General features: G+C 48.4%; 1 protein-coding gene across 1 annotated transcript in view; it reads left to right on the top strand.

Moving 5' to 3' along the window:
* LOC144799577 (hydroperoxide isomerase ALOXE3-like) overlaps positions 1 to 20,241 on the top strand; it is a 167,661-nt gene that overhangs the window by 140,166 nt on the left and 7,254 nt on the right. The window contains exons 11-12 of the mRNA XM_078670949.1: positions 17,548 to 17,669; positions 19,577 to 19,677. Coding sequence (XP_078527075.1) covers positions 17,548 to 17,669; positions 19,577 to 19,677 — 223 coding nt within the window. The remainder of the gene's footprint in view (positions 1 to 17,547; positions 17,670 to 19,576; positions 19,678 to 20,241) is intronic.

The raw sequence follows: 20,241 nt of genomic DNA, 5'->3' as shown, positions 1-20,241 counted from the left end.
TTGGGTGTCATCTGCCTATTAAACAATGTTGCAAAAAACACAGTTGATGGACAGAATGTAGAAAAATGTCATACATTCACCCCAGTACAAGGATCTGGGCCTAAAACCATCGTTTTTTTGCACTCCACACCACCCTGGGTTAGACACTGGCTATATGCAAATCAGCTCTGACCCTGTGCCTCATGGGAACAGTCCAGTCCGAACTACCAAGCCACGTCTTTCCCAGACCAGAATCAAGCATCCAAGGACCGGTTTCTGGCTATCAGCCTTCATCAGCCTGGATAGCTTGACTCCAGTGGTGTGGAGAGCCTGGGAACCACGTCTGAGCATCCCCAGCCCACTCGGGGTGAAAATTGCAAAAAACACAGTTGATGGACAGAATGTAGAACAATGTCATACATTCACCCCAGTACAAGGATCTGGGCCTAAATCCATCGTTTTTTTGCACTCCACACCACCCTGGGTTAGACACTGGCTATATGCAAATCAGCTCTGACCCTGTGCCTCATGGGATCGCTGAGTGGGCTAAAGAATGGTGATGGATTAAACCCAGATCAGTTGACTGGGGGTGAGTGTTTGATTTTCTCAAACGCTCCGTCCATCATCCCCTTTTGTATCGCTTTGTTCGCCCTAAGTGTGGCAGGGTATGCTCAGACGTGAGTCCCTTGCTCACTTGGCCACTGGATTCAAGATAGCCTGGCTGATGAGGATTATGTTCCAGGATGCTTGTTTCCGGTCCATGGAACACATGGCTTGGCAGTTCGGGCTGGACTGTTCCCATGAGGCACAGGGTCAGACTGATTTGCATATAGCCATGTCTGAAATGGGGTGGCTGAGTGGGCTAAAGAATGGTCATGGATTAAACCCAGATCAGTTGACTGGGGGTGAGTGTTTGATTTTCTCAAATGCTCCGTCCATCATCCCCTTTTGTATCGTATTAAACAATGTTGAGTCCATGGGTTCTGACAATGGGGGCGAGCCGAGCCATGTAGACGTTGAATAGCGTGGGGCTGAGGGGAAATCCCTGGGGGACTCTGCATGTGGTTGCTGTAGAGTCTGAGAGGGAAGGAGGGAGTCTGACCCGCTGTGTTCTGCCGGAGAGGAAAGAGTGGATCCAGTTGAGGGCCTTGTCCCAGATCCCTGCTTCGTGAAGTCTGTGTGTTAGGGTGCAGTGAGAGACTGTGTCGAAGGCCGCTGAGAGGTCAAGGTGGATGAGGGCTACTGTTTCTCCTCTGTCCAGATGTTGTCTGCTGCTTGCGAGGAGGGTGGTTTCTGTACTGTATTTTTTTCTGAAGCCGGATTGGGAGGAATCAAGGATGATTTGCTCTTCGATGAAGGTGGCGAGTTGGCTGTTGATGGCTTTCTTGATGACTTTCGCTGGAAATGGGTGCAGGGAGATAGGTCTGTAGTTTTCTAGGTCAGTGGGGTCCTTCGAGGGTTTCTTCAGGAGGGGTTGATCTTGGCGTGCTTCCAGTTGTCAGGGAAGGAGGCATTCGCTAGGGAGGGGTTGATGGTGTGGTGAAGCATGGGTGCAATGGTGTTGGCGGCTCTGTTGAAGATGTGGTGGGGGCAGGGGTCCGTGGGGACCCCGGAGTGGATTGGCTTCATCGTCTTCAGTGTGTCTTCAGTGGTGAGGGCTGTCCAGCTGTTAATTGTTGGCTTCAGGGTTTCGGGGGTGGCTGGTGAGGGCTCAGTGTGTTGGCTGTCTTCTTCGACGTTGTCTTAAATGTTCTTGATTTTGTGGTGGAAGAAGGTGCTGAGTTTGTCGCAGAGGTCTTGTGAGGGAGGGATGTCAGTAGACTCGCTGGTGGGTTGGGCAAACTCCTTTATGATGCTGGAAAGCTCTTTGCTGGTGTGCACGTGTGTGGAGATTTTGTCTTTGATCGCTGTTTTTTTCATATTTCTGATGAGTTGGCGGTGGGCGTTGGTGGCGGCTCTGTAGTTGCTGTGGGCTTCTGTAGATTTGGAGTTCCTGCAGGGCTTTTTGAGACTGTGGCATGTGCTTCTGGACTCTTGAAGTTCGGTGGTAAACCATCTGGCTTTCTTGGCGTGTGTGTTGTTCTTCTTGAGGGGGGCTATGGTGTTGGCGCTGTCAGAGATCCATCTGTGAAGAGTTGTGGCTGCGGTGTTGGGGTTGTCGTCTTCCGCGATCGTTGTGGTTGCCGAGTGAGGAGGTGAGCTGGTGGTCAGTGATTTTGGTCCAGTTTCTTCATGGGAGCAGGTTCTGGGTTCTGGGGATGGTGGGTGGTCTGAAGGTGAAGTGGATGCTTTGATGGTCTGTCAACTGGAGTTCAGGGCTGTGGCTGAAAGTGATGGAGTTTCCTGTTGTGAAAAGGGGGTCGAGGGTGTGTTCTGCTGAGTGCGTGGGTTCGGTCACAATCTGGCGGAGTCCAATGTTGCGCAGGTTGTCCAGGAGAGATGTGGTGTTGGGGTCTAGTTGGTTGTCGAGATGGAAGTTAAGGTCTCCCAGCAAGGTGTAGTTGGTGAACGCGATGGCTTGCGGGAGATGATGTCCATGATGGAGTTGGCGAATTGTCCGCGGGTCCGGGGGGGCGGTAGATGAGGGTTCCTCGGAGGGTGCTGGTGGGGCAGGCCTGTATCTTGAAGTGTAGGTGTTCCATCTGGTCTGTGGGCTCGTTGGGGAGAGTGCTCAGCCGGAGGGTGGATTTGTGGACGATGACGATTCCTCCTTTATTGCGGGTGGAGCGGTCCTTCTGGGAGATCTTGTATGCTTGGGGAATGGCGATGACGAAGTCCGGTCCCGAGGTGGTGTTCGTGCAGGTTTCGGTGAAGAATGCGACATCCGGGGTGGTGCTGTCGAGGAGGTCGCAAATTTCGGTGTCGTGTTTCTGGAGGGATCAGACGTTGAGGAGGATGCATTGCAGGGTCTTCGGTGCGGTTGTGTACTTGCGGGCAGGTTGTGCTGGATCCGTGGTCCTGGTGGTGCAGCAGGTGTGCCGGCAGAGGTAACATCTGAAGGGTGTAGGCTAGAGAAGCTAGCTTGCAGTTGCAGTTGCGACCTGGGCAGAGTGTGTGGAGTGCCTCTGGGTTGTAGCAATGGCGGTGCAGAGGTCCAGGGTTCCTTGTGCTGGTCGCGTTCGGGTCACGGACGGGCACTGACGGGCTTGCCTCTGGCATACATTCGGCTTGCCAGCGGTACAGCTGCGCAGCGGGCGCCATTAAATAGGGGTCGGGAAGGGCTGGATAGGTGGGAGGCGGGGAGGGGAACTGGCTCGGGCTGGTTGCACTGGGGGGAGGGGCCACAGGGGCAGCAGCAGCTGGAAAAACAGGGAAAAGGAAGATAATAGGAAAATGGGGAAAGGTAAGATGATAGCAGAAATGAAAAAGTGAAGAAAAGTGATAGAAAGAGTAAAAGGATAAAGGTGAAAAACAAGGAAACGGAGCAGAAAGGAGAGGATGAAGGGGGCAGAAAGCGGAGCAGAGAAGGAGTCAGAGACCACTGGACCACCAGGGAAGAGGTGCAGGTATAACCTGCGGGAGAAGGTTGTCCTCAAACACCAACACTACAGGAGTGCAGGGGCTCAGGAGGGCCTCACTTAATGGTGGAGCTGCGAGGGAGAGCAGTTTCACTGACAATGAGTGAGATACTGCCCCTTCCAAGAAGACTGCAGCCAGTTCATCACCTAACATTCATGCTTCATAACATGTCTCCTACCAAGTAATTTCGTAGATGTTGCTCTTCAGCTGGAGGACCACAAATGCAACTCAGAAGCACAGCAGCTTGTTTGAGGCAACATCGTATGACCTGCCCTCGAAGACATGGCAAGTGAGCACTTTCACCTACAATTCAACACCAAGGTATCACAGGAGGCCTGAAGATCGCAGCATCATTAAAGATATCCTGTTGGCTATATGTCTCCTACCAAAAGGCTTGGTCACAGCCCTGATCACCTGTGCCCGCGTCCCATACCCCATATCCTACAGCCGCACTACACCATGGTCCCCTCAGAATCTGAGTTTTCCTAGTGCTTGCCTCACTCTGCTCATCCGCCACAGATCCTTCAGGTATGTGGTACCACTGGCACTTGGTGCAGACTGCTCTCCCTCCCCCTTCACTAGGAGGCTCAGAAAGCCACCGGTTGTCCTTGGAGGATAGGTGACCCCGTAGTCTGTACTAGCATTATGCATCAAGTACAGCCGCCCTGATACACCCAACACTTGCCCCAGAGGCCTCTGCCCATCCACCATGGGAGTCTATCTGTTAGCACTGATTCCATGCCACTGGCCAGGCACTGCTACTTTGATATCTCTCTTGATTCATGCTGCTTCCTCAGGTAGCCAAGTAAATCCCTGCAGGGCCAACTACCCACTCTTTGAACCACCAAAGACATTCTACACTTTATGTCTCTCACATGTATCCAACCTTGATTTTCATGTCTTCCATACCATCCCAGATTCCATGTCTCGCGCTCACAGCACCTCACTCAGGTCCATGCTGCATACTGCACCTGCCACACTCTCACACTTCTAGTCCCAGCTTCTTCCTTCTTACTACCTGCAGTGTGTCCTCCACCATTATATATCATTGTCCCTTCATCCTCCTTTTAGCAAAAGTAGTAGGTTTTTCCTTAAATTCAAAATGCAAACCATAGATTTTGTGTATGCCAAAGCTTGTTTTGGATTCTTACTAGTACCTAAAAAGGAGACTCATAAATCCAGTTAGAGGAATGGAAATATAACTGCTGTTGCTGCCTCAAAGTTTATAAAGTGTACACATCATTCATACCTTGTTCATCACCAAAGTGTTGTAAACCTTGGCATAATTCAATGTGACTCCAAACGGTGGAGGCTATTAGTGCACTCCTAAGTCAGTACTAAGGAAAAGAATCCACATTTTACGTGGAATGTTTTCTCTTTTTATTTATTGCTTATTCTTTTTATCTAGAGAATTGCTTTTGAGGCATGCTGAAATACAGATGGTTCTTTGATCTAGATGAACGTCTCTGTAGAAGTATCCAGAACACAAGGAGTCTGGTAGCACAAGTTAAAGTTGTTTTGTTGTGAACCTCCAGTGTCTGGGAATCACACCTGTAGGTTTACCTAGCCTTAAGAGTCACTCACATATCCTTGGTCTCTATGGAACATTGGAAAGCAGACAGGTCTGTTTCATCCTCTCCTTCGGGCTGTACTCGTAGAAATATTAGAATGTTAAGAACCTGACTAACCTGTCGAGAAGATCTTGCAGGCTATAAATATGAATTTGTACCTTGAATTCCCCTAAATCAGTTCACACACAAACCTAAGTATTTGATAATAATTTGTGTGTGTTTATTAAGTGCTAATCTAATATATATCAGGTAAATATGGATTATCGATATGTTCATAACTCTCTCAGCCATAATAAATGTAAATAAAATGAATAACATGTAAGCACCAAACATTGATTATCACACATCCATAATGAATTAGTTCAGGAAACTCTTAACTTTTCTATCAGGACCATGGTGTTATGGTGTATAGTTGCGGAGCCATGAAGTACAAGCCATATATTTGCTGCAGACGAGATGGTCTTCAGGATCATGTCTGGACAGGCAGCATGTCCCTGAGCATATAAGTTCTCCTTTTATCCTATCCTGATTGAACTAGTTTATATATCTGTCTGCCCATAACAGTTATATGGAGCTGTTGGAAGCACTTCCAAGTGTGAACCCTCTGTTGTGCGAGTATCAACATGTAGCTGAAAACAATGGTTTCATTTGCCGAATCTGGATGTGAGAACGCGGTTAGTGCAGAAACCAAAGAACTAACAACACCATTGCACAGAACACACCATTGCACAGAACACACCATTGCACAGAACACACCATTGCACAGAACACACCATTGCACAGAACACACCATTGCACAGAACACACCATTGCACAGAACGCTTATTACGTCCTAATTGATCGTGAACGCTGCAAACGCGAAAACACACAAAATAATGAATTCTGTTGTATGAATTCTAAAACCTAAATCACGTTCATAATAAGGACATTTATTCAAACACACAGAGGATGTTCATAAACTTCCCAAGGCATGTTAGATATATCATAAATATAGAGGCTTAGAGAGGCACATCTGAGTTCCAACGTCACAAAACATCAAGTATTTGTGTTCTGCTGCTCACTCTGAGTTGCTCTGGAGTATGGCTCCTCATTACTCTTTATGGCAAACTGTTTTTTTAATGAACTATCACAATGTATCTCTGTAGATTCCCCAATTTGAGATTTCCCTAATAAAATGTTGATAGGTTAGCCAATGGACTTGGATATCTTTCAACAAGTCCTCCTTCTTGTGCTACAACTCTCCCAAATTTTCCAAGACATGCTGAAGAGACTGATCACTTTTTGGGTGCATAAATGTGATATTGAACAACTGTTCTCCCATGTTGTGTCCGCGCCGTGGTTTAATGAGCCGTGCAGCGGTACAATCCCTGGCCTCTGCACATGGGCAGTAGGAGGGGTGGGTAAAATCCAAGAACTGTTTATACTTGTTAAGCTTCCCCTTTTTTTTTCTTAAGAACTGAAAGGAAGATGAAAGCGAATGTTGAAATTGCACCTGTCCTCACACCATGATAATGTATTCATGCTTTGCCAAGATTCCTGTCGTGATTGTATACAATTTAACTTATGAAATCAATTGTCAGCAGACACGTCTGACTCAGAGATTTCAATGTATGTCAATGTAGTTCAAACGGTACGCAAAGATAGAGCTCTCTGCGTCTGGCAGAGCATACTTGGAAGCTGACCGCTCTGTATCTCTCAAGCTTGAGTTTAAATTAACATACCTTCATGGCTGTTTTTGATTGCTGATCAGCGGACAAGTGTACCTGATATGTGCGCTCACAACATGTCACAGAGTATAATCTAAACAGTTTCCTTAGAGAGTTGCAGAATTGTATGTGCTCTTCCGGACTAAGAGAAGTACCCCTTCAGTGTCACTTGAGGCCCACACAACCTTATCTAAAACTACTGTAAGGGTTGAGTTGAAGCTCTAGTAGCTGTGAGGAAGAATGTTGGTGCCATTAATTAATATTTTGGTGAGGGATTGTCAACATAAGGAAGGTTTGTATGGTTTATTTTTCTGATCTGACCAAGATATGCTCAGGGTAGGTTCGTAGAGCAGCAACGGTTGTCAGCTTGGATAAGATACATGGATGGATAAGCCAATCTAGGTTGCACAATTCAGTAAACTATTCCCTAAGCGATGAAATCTTGTATTGCCCTGCATGGTTAGGATATACATCAACATTTTGCTCTCACCTTGAATGCAGGTACTACTCACACCATAAAGAGAGCACTAACTGTCCCCACAGTAGAACATGTGCGCATACCAAATGTTATGTGATAAGGATATTTTTGTATGGAACATGCACCTACTCCCAGCCAGAACAGTCCAAACTGTACTTTGCAGGATGTGGCTGAGTTGTGGGGTTGGTATTGTTCTAACACATGACTCTTCATCCGGTGTAGATTGGATCACTAGATTTTCTGGAGCTAATAGACAGATGACAGCAAACTGATGTGAAGGGCCAGTCTCGGGTGCAAACCCAAGGTGCATAGATTCAGAGGGGTGCACAGGCAGCTGCTCAAGTGAACTGCTTTAATCATTTTATTTGTTCCAGGCCGCTCGCAACTGTTGATACTTTCCAGGCTATACATACATCTTCATGCTCCAGTCTCATTCCGTATCCGTTTCTCCCCATCACCTTTTGTTCTCCTCATCTAACTCCATCCCCTCACCTAGATTCTCACCTCCTATTTAGCCTGGAAGAAAACATGCTTGGGTGTGGCAGGAATGACTGAAGACATTGGGAATTATGTGATCACACAGACAGGTAACTGTTCTGAGGTAATCAGGTGGGACCTGATCTGTGAAAAAAAGGGTTGCCCACTGAGCTCATCATCAGCAGCACCCTGGAGAGGACATTGAGGAGGAGAGAGAGAGATGCCAATTTTGGTATCACCCGAGGCTCTAGCTCAGCAAAGGCCAGCCCTGCTGATGTAACAGAGTTCTATAAAACACACCATGTCCTATAAGTGCCAAAAGGGGAAGGTAATGGCTGTCACCCTTTCCCTTTATGAATGTATAACAAAAAGCTTGTTGAGGAATAGGCAGTGGTCTAGGGGACCACTTCCAACTCTTAAACATACTTTTCAAAAAAGAAAACATCTTTTAAACGTAGCCCTGTTTACTTTAATCACACAAGGCTGGGTTAAAAAAAAAGTTTATTTTATGCAAAGGCAGTCACAGATATGTTGGACTGATGACCCTAGATGGCCCCTGTTGGACCTGCGATGGGCAAGCCCAGCACAAAGGGGGTAGCTTGGCTCAAGTGTCAAGGCAGTGAAGGCTGTAGGGCTAAGCCGGCTCTGACCCAATAATAACCCCCTGCACAGTCACACCAAAAAGAAGGACACCACACCACTGCGGTAGAAAAATACGATTCCTTTATATAAAAGTTCTCTGCTGTAAATAGGGATCAATTGGGGAAGCACATTCACATTTCATTTGTTACAGCACTCTGGGTTTCAGGTTGAGAATAAATACAGTAAATAGGACTTCAGGAACACTGGTGTTGCATAACTATTAGGAATAGCTCTATCAATAAATAAAATAAATATCAGGTTTATATATCACCAATACATGGAATAATAAAGCCTGGTTCATTTAAATGCATAGCCACATTTTCATTCTGGTATCGCTGCCACCAATTAAATAAATCAGGAAGTTTACATTTGCAAGATAAACCCACTTTGAATAGGATAACAGTACTTGTGGAATCATGGGGAATGCATGCGGGCTTCTCTGGATTCACGGTGCACTGGGGACTCTTTTATGTTCACGCGGGGCCCATGCGCGTGTACCTCACTCCGGCTGCAATCGAATAGCGATTCAGTTGGGGCACAGCACTTCCTACGCCAGCATCAGGGTTCTCATGGGCTTCACGGACCTCCCTCCGACTTCCTCATACGGGGGCTGGTCCCGCCCACGGCAACAGTTTCCCGGGTCTCTGGGAAAGCCAGGGACGCTAATCCCGCCCAATGAAGGCCGGCCTCTCCCCGCCCCGGCGCACCACCTCACCTTCGATCACTGCACAACCAGGAAGCGCGCAACGCCGGTGGGGCTCGGAGACGTCCGAGTCCCCGGCGATAGGCGCTATTCACGAAGGGGGCACTGTGGAAGGTCGCGACTCGCCTTTTCTTCACGATTTTGCCACCGGGGGGAGGGGCGGGGAGGCACATAAACTTGGCCACAGTCTTTTGGGGCAATGAGGCACTAGCTGGGCAGGCGCTGTAGGCATAAGGTTACTGGAACACGCCTGACTGGAACGCCAGTCAGGAATCAGGCTATTAACCCTTGCCACTCTACTGCCTGTGCTCCCAGCCACCTCAGGGGTCAGCAGGGTAGGTGTCACTCTGGTGTCAAGTCTGGAATCTGAATTACATCTAAAATGGCCACCAGGGAATGGGCTTTATATAGCCAGTGCCCTGAGGTACTGGCACGAGCCAGAAGGTTCTAGACCCTTCCCTGGCTGTGTCAATGGCATGGCACTTTTGAGGTGTCTTTTGGTCACTCAGAGCCACTGTACTGGGGCTCTGGAGCAGCCATTTTGTGTACCTGAGGAAAGTTATGAAATTCCTGTCAGGAAAGCGCGCCAACCAGAAAGGGCGCCAAAACCTCAAAAGGTCAGGGTTCAAGGAGGCTCCAATGGGAGTCACTCACATGAGGGAAATATGTGTCCACCATTTTAAGGTTAAACACACACAGGTTGCCAACCTCAGTTTTCATGTCCACAGGTTTCGCCAGGCGCCTTGTACATAGGTGCGAGAAACCTTGTGAGCAACTGGGTGTCAAGGAACACCTAGCCCCATGAAACAACACACAAAAAGGTTCTGGTAGACAAATAAAAGCGACAAATTTTGGGAGGTTCAGGGGAACAAAAGAAATCATATTGGTGAGGGGACTCTCAGAAGCAGACGGGTCCAACACGCGTCCCCCCAGCCGAAAGTGGGGAGAACTACCCAACCCCTTGGGAGTCCTCAACACTAAGGCGTAAATACCTGGAGAGACCGTCTGCATTGGCGTGGTCAACTCCGGGCCGATGTTCCACCCGAAAGTCCATTCCCTGTAGGGAGATAGACCACCTCAACAGTTTGGGGTTTTCCCCCTTCATCTGCATGAGCCAGCGAAGGGGTCGGTGGTCTGTCTGAAACGAGGAAGTGTGAACCAAACAAGTATGGTCGCAGCTTCTTCAGTTCCCAGACCACCGCAAAGGCTTCCCGCTCAATGGTACTCCAACTCTGTTCCCGGGGAAGCAGTCTCCGTGACAAAAAGACCACGGGTTGATCCAGACCCTCTTCATTGAGTTGCGATAACACCGCCCCAATGCCAGTATCGGATGCATCTGTCTGGACAATGAAGTATTTCGAAAAATCTGGAGCCTTCAGGACTGGAGCTTTACACAATGCTTGTTTCAGAGTGTCGAAGGCTCGCTGGCAAGCCTCCGTCCAGATGACTCTCCTGGGTTGCTTTTTGGCCGTGAGTTCTGTAAGGGTTGCCACGATAGTGCCATACCCCTTCACGAACCGTCTGTAGTAACCTGTGAGGCCCAGGAAGGCTCGGACCTCAGTCTGGGTCTTGGGGGGTTTCCAGGCCATGATTGCCTCAATCTTCGCCTGAAGGGGCTGCATCGTTCCCCGGCCCACCAAGTGACCTAAGTACACTACCGACCCCTGTCCAATCTGACATTTGCTGGCCTTGATCGTCAAGCCAGCCCGTTTCAGGGCCTGGAGAACGGCTTGCAAGTGCTGCAAGTGATCCTCCCAACTGCTACTGAAGACAGCTATGTCATCCAAGTAAGCAGCAGAGAATGACTCCATCCCGGTGAGGATCGTGTTCACCAGCCGCTGAAAAGTGGCAGGAGCGTTCTTGAGCCCGAAAGGCATAACGCAGAACTGGTAGTGTCCATCAGGTGTGGAGAAGGCTGACCTTTCCTTGGCTCCATCAGTCATGGGAATCTGCCAGTACCCTGCAGTGAGGTCAATGGTACTGAGATATTGGGCAGCTCCCAACCGGTCAATCAATTCATCCGCCCGAGGGATCGGATGAGCATCGGTTTTCGTTACCGAATTGAGTCCATCGTAATTCTGGTGTGGTGCCAGGTGGGGCAGCTTTGGGTACCAAAACCACCGGGCTGGACCAAGGGATGTTCAAAGGTTCGATGACTCCTAGCTCCAGCATCTTGGCTACCTCGCTTCGGATGCTGGCCTTCACCTTGTCAGACAGCCGGTAAGACTTTGACTTCACAGGTGGGCTGTCTCCTGTGTCCACGTCGTGGGTACACAGATGGGTCTTACCCGGGACAAGGGAGAACAGCGGAGCGAATGTCCCCAGGACCTGGCGACATTCCTCCTGCTGCTCAGGAGTCAGGGATGGTGAGAGTTTTACTCCCTCCTCTGACCCATCCTTTTCTTGAGACGCAAGGAGGTCGGGGAGAGGCTCTGTGTCCTCTTCCTCCGATCCGTCAGTCACCATTACCAACATGACTTCGGGCCTCTCGAAGTGGGGCTTGAGGCGATTGGCATGTAACACCCGATGCGGATGCCGAGGGGTCCTTATGTCCACCAGATAGGTAGACTTGCCCATCTTCTCCAATACCTCATAGGGGCCTGTCCAACGGTCCTGGAGAGCACTCAGCTCCCCCGGCTCCATCACCCACACCTTCTGTCCAAGCTCCAACTCCACTGGGTGAGCATTGTGGTCATACCACGCTTTCATAACTGCTTGACTGACTTCCAAGTTGTCAGAAGCTTGCTTCCACAACTTAGCCATTTGGCTTCGGAAGGCCAGCATGTAGCGCAGCACATCCTGGGGAACTTTCCGGGGAGACTTTTCCCAGGAGTCCCTCACCAGGCTGAGAGGTCCACGTACAGGGTGCCCGTACAGAAGCTCGAAGGGGCTGAAGCCCACTCCCTTCTGTGGCACTTCCCTGTAGGAAAAGAGCAAACAGGGTAGGAGGACGTCCCATTTCCTCCGCAGGCTTTCGGGTAGACTTCTGATCATACCCTTTAAGGTTTGGTTGAACCTCTCCACGAGGCCATTGGCCTGTGGGTGATAAGGAGTGGTGAACTGGTAGGTCACTCCACACTCCTTCCACATTGCTCGCATATACGCTGACATGAAGTTGGTCCCGCTGTCAGACACAACTTCTTTGGGGAATCCCACTCGGGTAAAGATCCCCATCAGGGCCTTCGCCACTACCGGTGCAGTAATGGTTCTCAGAGGAACTGCCTCTGGATACCTTGTGGCGTGATCCACCAGTACCAGGATAAACCTGTGACCGAATGATGTCGGTGGTTCTAGGGGCCCGGCAATGTCGATGCCCACCCTTTCAAAGGGGGTGCCAACGATGGGAAGTGGTTCCAGGGGAGCCTTCAGCTTCATCCCTGTTTTCCCACTGGCTTGGCATGACACGCACGACCGACAGTATGTGTCGGACGCCACCCAATAAAAGTGGGGGACAAGCCGGGCAAAGGTCTTGTCCTGACCCAAGTGTCCTGCCAAGGGAATCTCATGAGCCAACTCTAATAGGAAGGCTCGGTAACACTGTGGGACTACCAGGGCCCGTGACAGTCCGTGCACTGGCGCCCTGGGTTCACTGTAGAGGAGACCTTCCTCCCAGTAAACACGATGGTTCCCAGACTCGTTACCTGCTGCCTGGGCTTCAGCCTGTTGCCTCAGACCCTCGAGGGTGGGACATTCCCCCTGTCCCTTGCTTAGTTCCTCCCTGGACGGTCCTCCCTCCACTCGCCACTCAGCAGGGATAGGTAGGTCCTCCATCAGAACCATGTCCTCCTCCGCGGACTCCGGGTCCACCTCCACCGGTGGCCTATCCGTCTCACGGGGCACGGACATCGAGGCAGGCTCCTCCTGTCCTCGAGATGCTCCCTCATCAGCAGCTGGGTGGGCCATTGTTCCAGGCTCCAACCCATGCGACTTCTCCTCCCGAGCAGCCGCCGACCTGGTACTCACACAGGCCCAATCAGGTGTACCCAGCATCTCAGAATGAGTTTGGTATTCCACCTCCTTCCAAGCATTGTGCTCCATATCATTGCCCAGTAGACAGTCGACTGGCACGGCAGGGCTTACGGCAACTCGAAGTGAACCTGCAACCCCTCCCCACTCAAAGGGAACCTCGGCCACGGGATAGTGGCACATTCTGCCGTCAGCCATCGCGGCTGGGTGAAGTACGCCTGGAATCACCTGCTCTGAAGACACCAGATGACTCCTTACCATAGTCATACTGGCTCCTGTATCTCTCAGAGCTTCCCCTCTATGGCCGTTGATGGTGACCCACTGCCCATACTTGGTAGTATTTGAGGGCACCTGGATCTTTGGAACCATCTCCCGATCACCGAGGGACACTAAGGTGACACCCGCCCACTCCCCCCCCTTAACTAAGGGCATCTCCTCCCCGAGCACTACACTAGCGACTCCCGGGGCTTTTCCTCCAGTGGGAGGGGGTGGTCTCTTTGGGCATTTCACATCTCCTTTATAATGTCCAACACCACCGCACTCAAAGCAATGGACAACCCTTGGCTGCTGACTCTGGCCAGGATTAGGGTTCTTTAGCGGGTTAGCCTTAGAGTTGGGAAAGGAACTTTTCCCCTTAAAATTATTTTGGTGGCCTTTGGAGAACTCCTTTTTCTTGTTATCTCCCCCCTCTTTCTTCTGGGGAGCGCCCTGTCCGGACTTCTGAGAATCTCCTCCCATCCCCCTCGTGGACACTCGGGTACTTGTCCAAATGTCCGCCTCCTCAGCAAGCTTACGGGGGCAAGTAAGTTTGCTGTCTACCAGGTGTTGCCTCACCTCGGGAAGACATTTCTCGAGTAGATGTTCCTTGAGTATTAGGTCATACAACCCTCGATAGTCTTCCACCTCACTACCTTGGACCCACCCATCTAGGGCTTTCTTGGCATAATCCAGGAAGTCAACCCAATTCTGTGAGCTCAGTTTGTGGCTGCCCCTAAACCTCTGCCGGTATTTCTCTGGGGTCAACCCAAACTTTCTGATTAGCGCCACCTTCATGGCGGGGTAATCTACCTGCTCCTCCCGGTCTAGGGCCAATTAGGGCATCCCTACCTGTCGGAGGCATGTACCGGTATAATCCACCACCCCAATGCTTCTCATGGATCCCATGGGCTCTTAAGGAGACCTCATAGGCGGTCAGCCACTTGGCTATGTCGTCTCCAGCGGTATAACTGGTGACCATGTCCTTGGGTAAATGAGGCCTGGGCTCCCTGACAAATTCCTTTGACTCGACACCCCCCGGAGTGATGTTACGGGCCTGGAGGTCGAGCTCTCGTAGCTTGAGCTCATGTTCCATCCTCCTCCCTTCTCTCTCTCTCCTATCTTCCATCTCCAGCTTGGCCAACTCCCATCTGAACTGTCTCTCCTCTCTCCTGTCGGCTAACTCGGTCTCTGACAACCCTCTTGAGGATACACTGCTGCCCTCCCGTGAGGCTACCTTGGGGCTGATTGACATCTCACCCACCCCAGGGGACATTCCGCAGTTCCCTCAATGACAGTACCTCTGTCTGACTCCTCCTCCTCTACCGTTCCCTCCGGGTGTGCTTCCACCCAGGCTCGCAGACTAGTACGGAGCTCCTCTCTTTTGGCCCCTCGCCTAACGAACACTCCCCTTTCCTGACAAAAATCCTTGAGCTGTGCCACAGTATAGGTCTCCAGCTCTGACATTTAGAATTCCATCTTGTCAGTGAAAAGTGTGGACAACCACCACGAAGTAGGTTATAAGGATATGAGTCTCTGAGGGTCACCTCCACCCACCTCCAGAAGAGAATTTGAAAAAAACCAAAATGTTAAATCAGAGGGCCGCTGGGAGAAAACTCCGGGTGTGTACCTGTGACGCACACTGAATTATTATGGGGTACAGAACAAGCACGGCTCGCAATCCCAACTGCTGAGCACCAATTTTATGTTGGACCTGCGATGGGCAAGCCCAGCACAAAGGGGGTAGCTTGGCTCAAGTGTCAAGGCAGTGAAGGCTGTAGGGCTAAGCCGGCTCTGACCCAATATTAACCCCCTGCACAGTCACACCAAAAAGAAGGACACCACACCACTGCTGTAGAAAAATACGATTCCTTTATATAAAAGTTCTCTGCTGTAAATAGGGATCAATTGGGGAAGCACATTCACATTTCATTTGTTACAGAACTCTGGGATTCAGGTTGAGAATAAATACAGTAAACAGGACTTCAGGAACACTGGTGTTGCATAACTATTAGGAATAGCTCTATCAATAAATAAAATAAATATCAGGTTTATATATCACCAATACATGGAATAATAAAGCCTGGTTCATTTAAATGCATAGCCACATTTTCATTCTGGTATCGCTGCCACCAATTAAATAAATCAGGAAGTTTACATTTGCAAGATAAATCCACTTTGAAAAGGATAACAGTACTTGTGGAATCATGGGGAATGCATGCGGGCTTCTCTGGATTCACGGTGCACTGGGGACTCTTTTATGTTCACGCGGGGCCCATGCGCGTGTACCTCACTACGGCTGCAATCGAATAGCGATTCAGTCGGGGCACAGCACTTCCTACGCCAGCATCAGGGTTCTCAGGGGCTTCACGGACCTCCCTCCGACTTCCTCATACGGGGGCTGGTCCCGCCCACGGCAACAGTTTCCCGGGTCTCTGGGAAAGGGCAGGGACGCTAATCCCGCCCAATGAAGGCCAGCCTCTCCCTGCCCCAGCGCACCACCTCATCTTCGATCACTGCACAACCAGGAAGCGCGCAACGCCGGTGGGGCTCGGAGACGTCCGAGTCCCCCGCGATAGGCGCTATTCACGAAGGGGGCACTGTGGAAGGTCGCGACTCGCCTTTTCTTCACGATTTCGCCACCGGGGGGGGGCGGGAGGCACATAAACTTGGCCACAGTCTTTTGGGGCAATGAGGCACTAGCTGGGCAGGCGCTGTAGGCGCAAGGTTACTGGAACACGCCTGACTGGAACGCCAGTCAGGAATCAGGCTATTAACCCTTGCCACTCTACTGCCTGTGCTCTCAGCCACCTCAGGGGTCAGCAGGGCAGGTGTCACTCTGGTGTCAAGTCTGGAATCTGAATTACATCTAAAATGGCCGCCAGCAGGGACTGGGCTTTATATAGCCAGTGCCCTAAGGTACTGGCACAAGCCAGAATGTTCTAGAACCTTCCCTGGCTGTGTCAATGGCATGGCACTTTTGAGGTGTCTTTTGGTCACTCAGAGCCACCGTACTGGGGCTCTGGAGCAGCCATTTTGTGTACCTGAGGAAAGTTATGAAATTCCTGTCAGGAAAGGGCGCCAACCAGAAAGGGCGCCAAAACCTCAAAAGGTCAGGGTTCAAGGAGGCTCCAATGGGAGTCACTCACATGAGGTAAATATGTGTCCACCATTTTAAGGTTAAACCCACACAGGTTGCCAACCTCAGTTTTCATGTCCACAGGTTTCGCCAGGCGCCTTGTACATAGGTGCCAGAAACCTAGTGAGCAACTGGGTGTCAAGGAACACCTAGCCCCATGAAACAACACACAAAAAGGTCCTGGTAGACAAATAAAAAGCGACACATTTTGGGAGGTTCAGGGGAACAAAAGAAATCATATTGGTGAGGGGACTCTCAGAAGCAGACGGGTCCAACAGCCACCATCCCTTTGTGTGCCACAAATCTGAGTGAGTTGTATTTTGCGATATCCCATTACTGTTCATGAGATAGGTTAAATTATGACCTAATCAAAATTTTATGAACCAACCTATTACAGGCTGCATCCCTGTGGACAGATAATGAGTGGCCATGTCCTGAGGTGCACACCAAAGAGACAATTCCATTCTTGCTGCTTGCACAGAAAGTTCCCTCAGGCACTACAAAATTGAAAGTCATTTTTTCTGAGAAATGGATGGTTGCATGATTTGTCTGTCCAATTGAACACATGTTGAACTTGTGTTATGTACAAAACAATGTAGTGTGCAGAGAACATAAGCAAAGATTGCTCATAACATGAAATGGTGGCACTCCTGAGATGATCTTGTTGTGCTAGGCTCCACTGGATACAGTGGGAGCCCTTAGGTGAAGAACAGACTGGGTGCATCTGTGTGACCTATCCCAGAAGAAAATGATAAATCTAAACCTGTATAGAGCTGTGGCCCCACTATCTACCTCAGTCCCTTTCCATTAGTGAGGAGGACACCTTACTATCCTGAGGAGCAAGACAGCAGAACTGATTACAGTGCAGATTCAGGAGAAAAGGGGAAATTGGCTCCCCAGGCCTTTGAGGTAAATCTTGTGAGTAAGTATACGGGACCCCCTTGGGTGTAGAACATCCATGTTAATTTAGTGGTAAACACATGCTGAATAATTGTTAGATGAGTGATGCTTGTTGTTCCTGTAGTAAGAGGTACAGCTTCATCTTTCTTGGCCTGGAAGTGTCCCATGTGGTCTTTCACCAATTGACCCTAATCCATTTTCTTTTCTCTTAGTTATGTGTCTGGCATTGTTGACTTCTACTATAAGAGTGAAGAGAGCATCCAGAAGGACCAAGAGCTTCAAGCATGGGTGTGGGAGATCTTCAAAGAAGGCTTCCTGAAGAGGAAATCCTCAGGTAGTGTTATACGGTTCCTTCTGATCTAGTATGTTCTGTGTATTTAGAACAACAACATGTCGTAATACAGAGACTGAGTCCTACTATATAATCAATAAATATTGGTCTGCTTGCCTAGCTTACAGTTCTGAATCTGAGCTCCTAAACCCACAGAGTTATAGATGTTGTCAGTAACCTAGAACACGACTCTCAGATTCCCAAAGAAATAGTAGAAAGAGATCTAACCCTTTCATTTGTCACTTGTGCATGCCTAAAGTGTCACAAAAAAACATACAGAATTGCATTTTGAAAAGTTTATTGAAGAGCTCTAATGTTTGTAAACAAAAAATGAACTGCGATTATGGAAAAGATGAGAAACATCATTGGAAGAAGCATTATTAGAATAGTGAAAAACACAAGCAATTCAACCATGTTAAATATTCATAATGTTGCTAACATTACTCCTATTATGAATATCTCTATGCTAAAGAGAGCATATAGGGAGAATCCATTCACCAGGCCTATTAGAATGACCCAACCCCATACCTAGGTACTGTCAGGAAGCTGGCCTTAGTGCATTAAGGAATGCACTCTGTCTCGAGTGTGCAAGCTTGCACCCTTCTTCTTGCATGGCTAGCTTCCTCCTCCGGATGAAGGTCAGGGACAGCTGGACTGCATATCAGTCATAGGTCACAACAACTTTCCCTGATGAGTGTGACAGAAAGTTACCCTATCACCAACTTCAGCGCAGACGCTATTTTGATTAGAATAAAGCAGAAGAGTCGGCGCCTAAGAGCCCAGAAAAAAATAAAAACAATACATCATATTCTGAATTGTACAACCCAGGAACTAAATGTGCAGACTACAGAGCAACAATGTCTATCAAAAAATATACCATGTGGATGTGTAAAGCACTTGCTCCCCCAGAAGGGTATCTTGGTGCTGAATAACAGATGTCTATCTGAAATAAATGAGTGCAAAGGGCATTTTCGCCATAGGGAAACACATGTACAAACCAATATTGGAAAACAATGTTAAGTTAAAATGAATAACCAAAGTGGAGACTAAATGTAAGCTACATTACAGTACAATTGGATGATATTGTTATCTTGTTGGCAAGAGTTTGTTGCTCGTCCTCCCCATGCATGTTCCTCTCACTGATTGTAGCTTGACACCGGATTCACAAGACATTGATCCGATAGTGAAATCTAGAAGATTTAGGAACTGTCGTGATCGAAATGTCAGCTTAAGTTCAGCAATAAAAGATTCCCACCTCTGTTTAGAACATTAGAATGCTGAGAGCTCCATTGACGATAATGAAGTGGTTCAGGGATTATAAAGGGTGGTTTAAGCCTTCTGCTTCAACATTCCAATGATTGTCCTTCTCTTTCTCCCTTTTTAATTTCGAACATTTTACTGGTAGTGCATGAGATGTTCTAATAGCTTTATAGCCCTTCTAACTTAGGCTATACCAGTGTTTAAAGGTTCTATCCTGCATGTTCTGAGCCTTTAACAACTGGTATAGCCCTCAGCAGTGGGTTAGAAGCCTATACTGAAATATAGGATGAATTTGGACCATTTCAGTGTATACTGCATTTTTTTCAACATATTAAAATTATAATTTTTGCTTTGGAACTCAAATGTATCTATAATTCTGTACTGTTTTGCAGTGCACTAGAACGTGGAAGACACTACCTTCCAACAGTGCCAGGAATGCCACAGGATTCTAGCACCCTATTGTGAATCTGTTGAAATGTTGATAAAATTAAATACCCCACATGCATACCCTTTCATGCACACAACTACAAATTACCATTATCCCTCTGAGCACTTACTGAAGATACACACCTGTGACACAAAGAGCACAGGATCTGACACTGCTAAACTTTTTTTTATAGTGATCATACATTTTTCTTGTATTCTTTCAGGAGTTCCGTCCTCGCTACACACCCGCGCAGAACTGATCAAGTATCTGACTATGGTGATTTTTACAAGTTCTGCTCAGCATGCTGCTGTCAACAGTGGGCAGGTAATTGTAAAAATGCTTATAGGACTGTTGGTGGTGGGGAAAAATAACCAAGGGATTGTAAGAGTCTCGAAAACTCATCTGTGCTATCGACATATAAAAAAAAACTAAATGTTCATGAGAACAAGAAAAGCCAGGGTATCAGTACTCTGATGTCTTAAGGTTAGATTTGTGCTATTTAAATAATACATACATACATCATTATAAGAGGATCAGCAGATCAGATTATAAATTTGTGAACTTAGGCGTTGACCTGAGGAGGTCCAGAGATTCACTAGAGGGCATTGCTCTTGGTAAAGAGGTTAAATGTATCCTATTACTACAAGACTTCACTAATGTGCCTCGTGCACCTTTCGATAGATAAAGCCCAAATCTAAATGGAGACAAGAGGAACAGCTTTTAACATGGGGGGCACCCAGTTTTCCCCAGTGAATGCCAGTAACCAAGCCCTTCCTTGAAAGATAGCATAGATCCTGCTGAGAAAAAAAGTCTCAAGTGAGCCATTTTTCTCTTGTATCATTTTGGAAAATACCCTTTGGTCTGTGGTTATAGACAATATTCCTTGAT

The sequence above is a fragment of the Lissotriton helveticus genome, chromosome 12, assembly GCF_964261635.1.
Source record: "Lissotriton helveticus chromosome 12, aLisHel1.1, whole genome shotgun sequence".
NCBI lineage: Eukaryota > Metazoa > Chordata > Amphibia > Caudata > Salamandridae > Lissotriton > Lissotriton helveticus.
The sequence above is the reverse complement of the archived record's forward strand: the minus strand, read 5'-3'. Positions and strand labels throughout refer to the sequence as shown.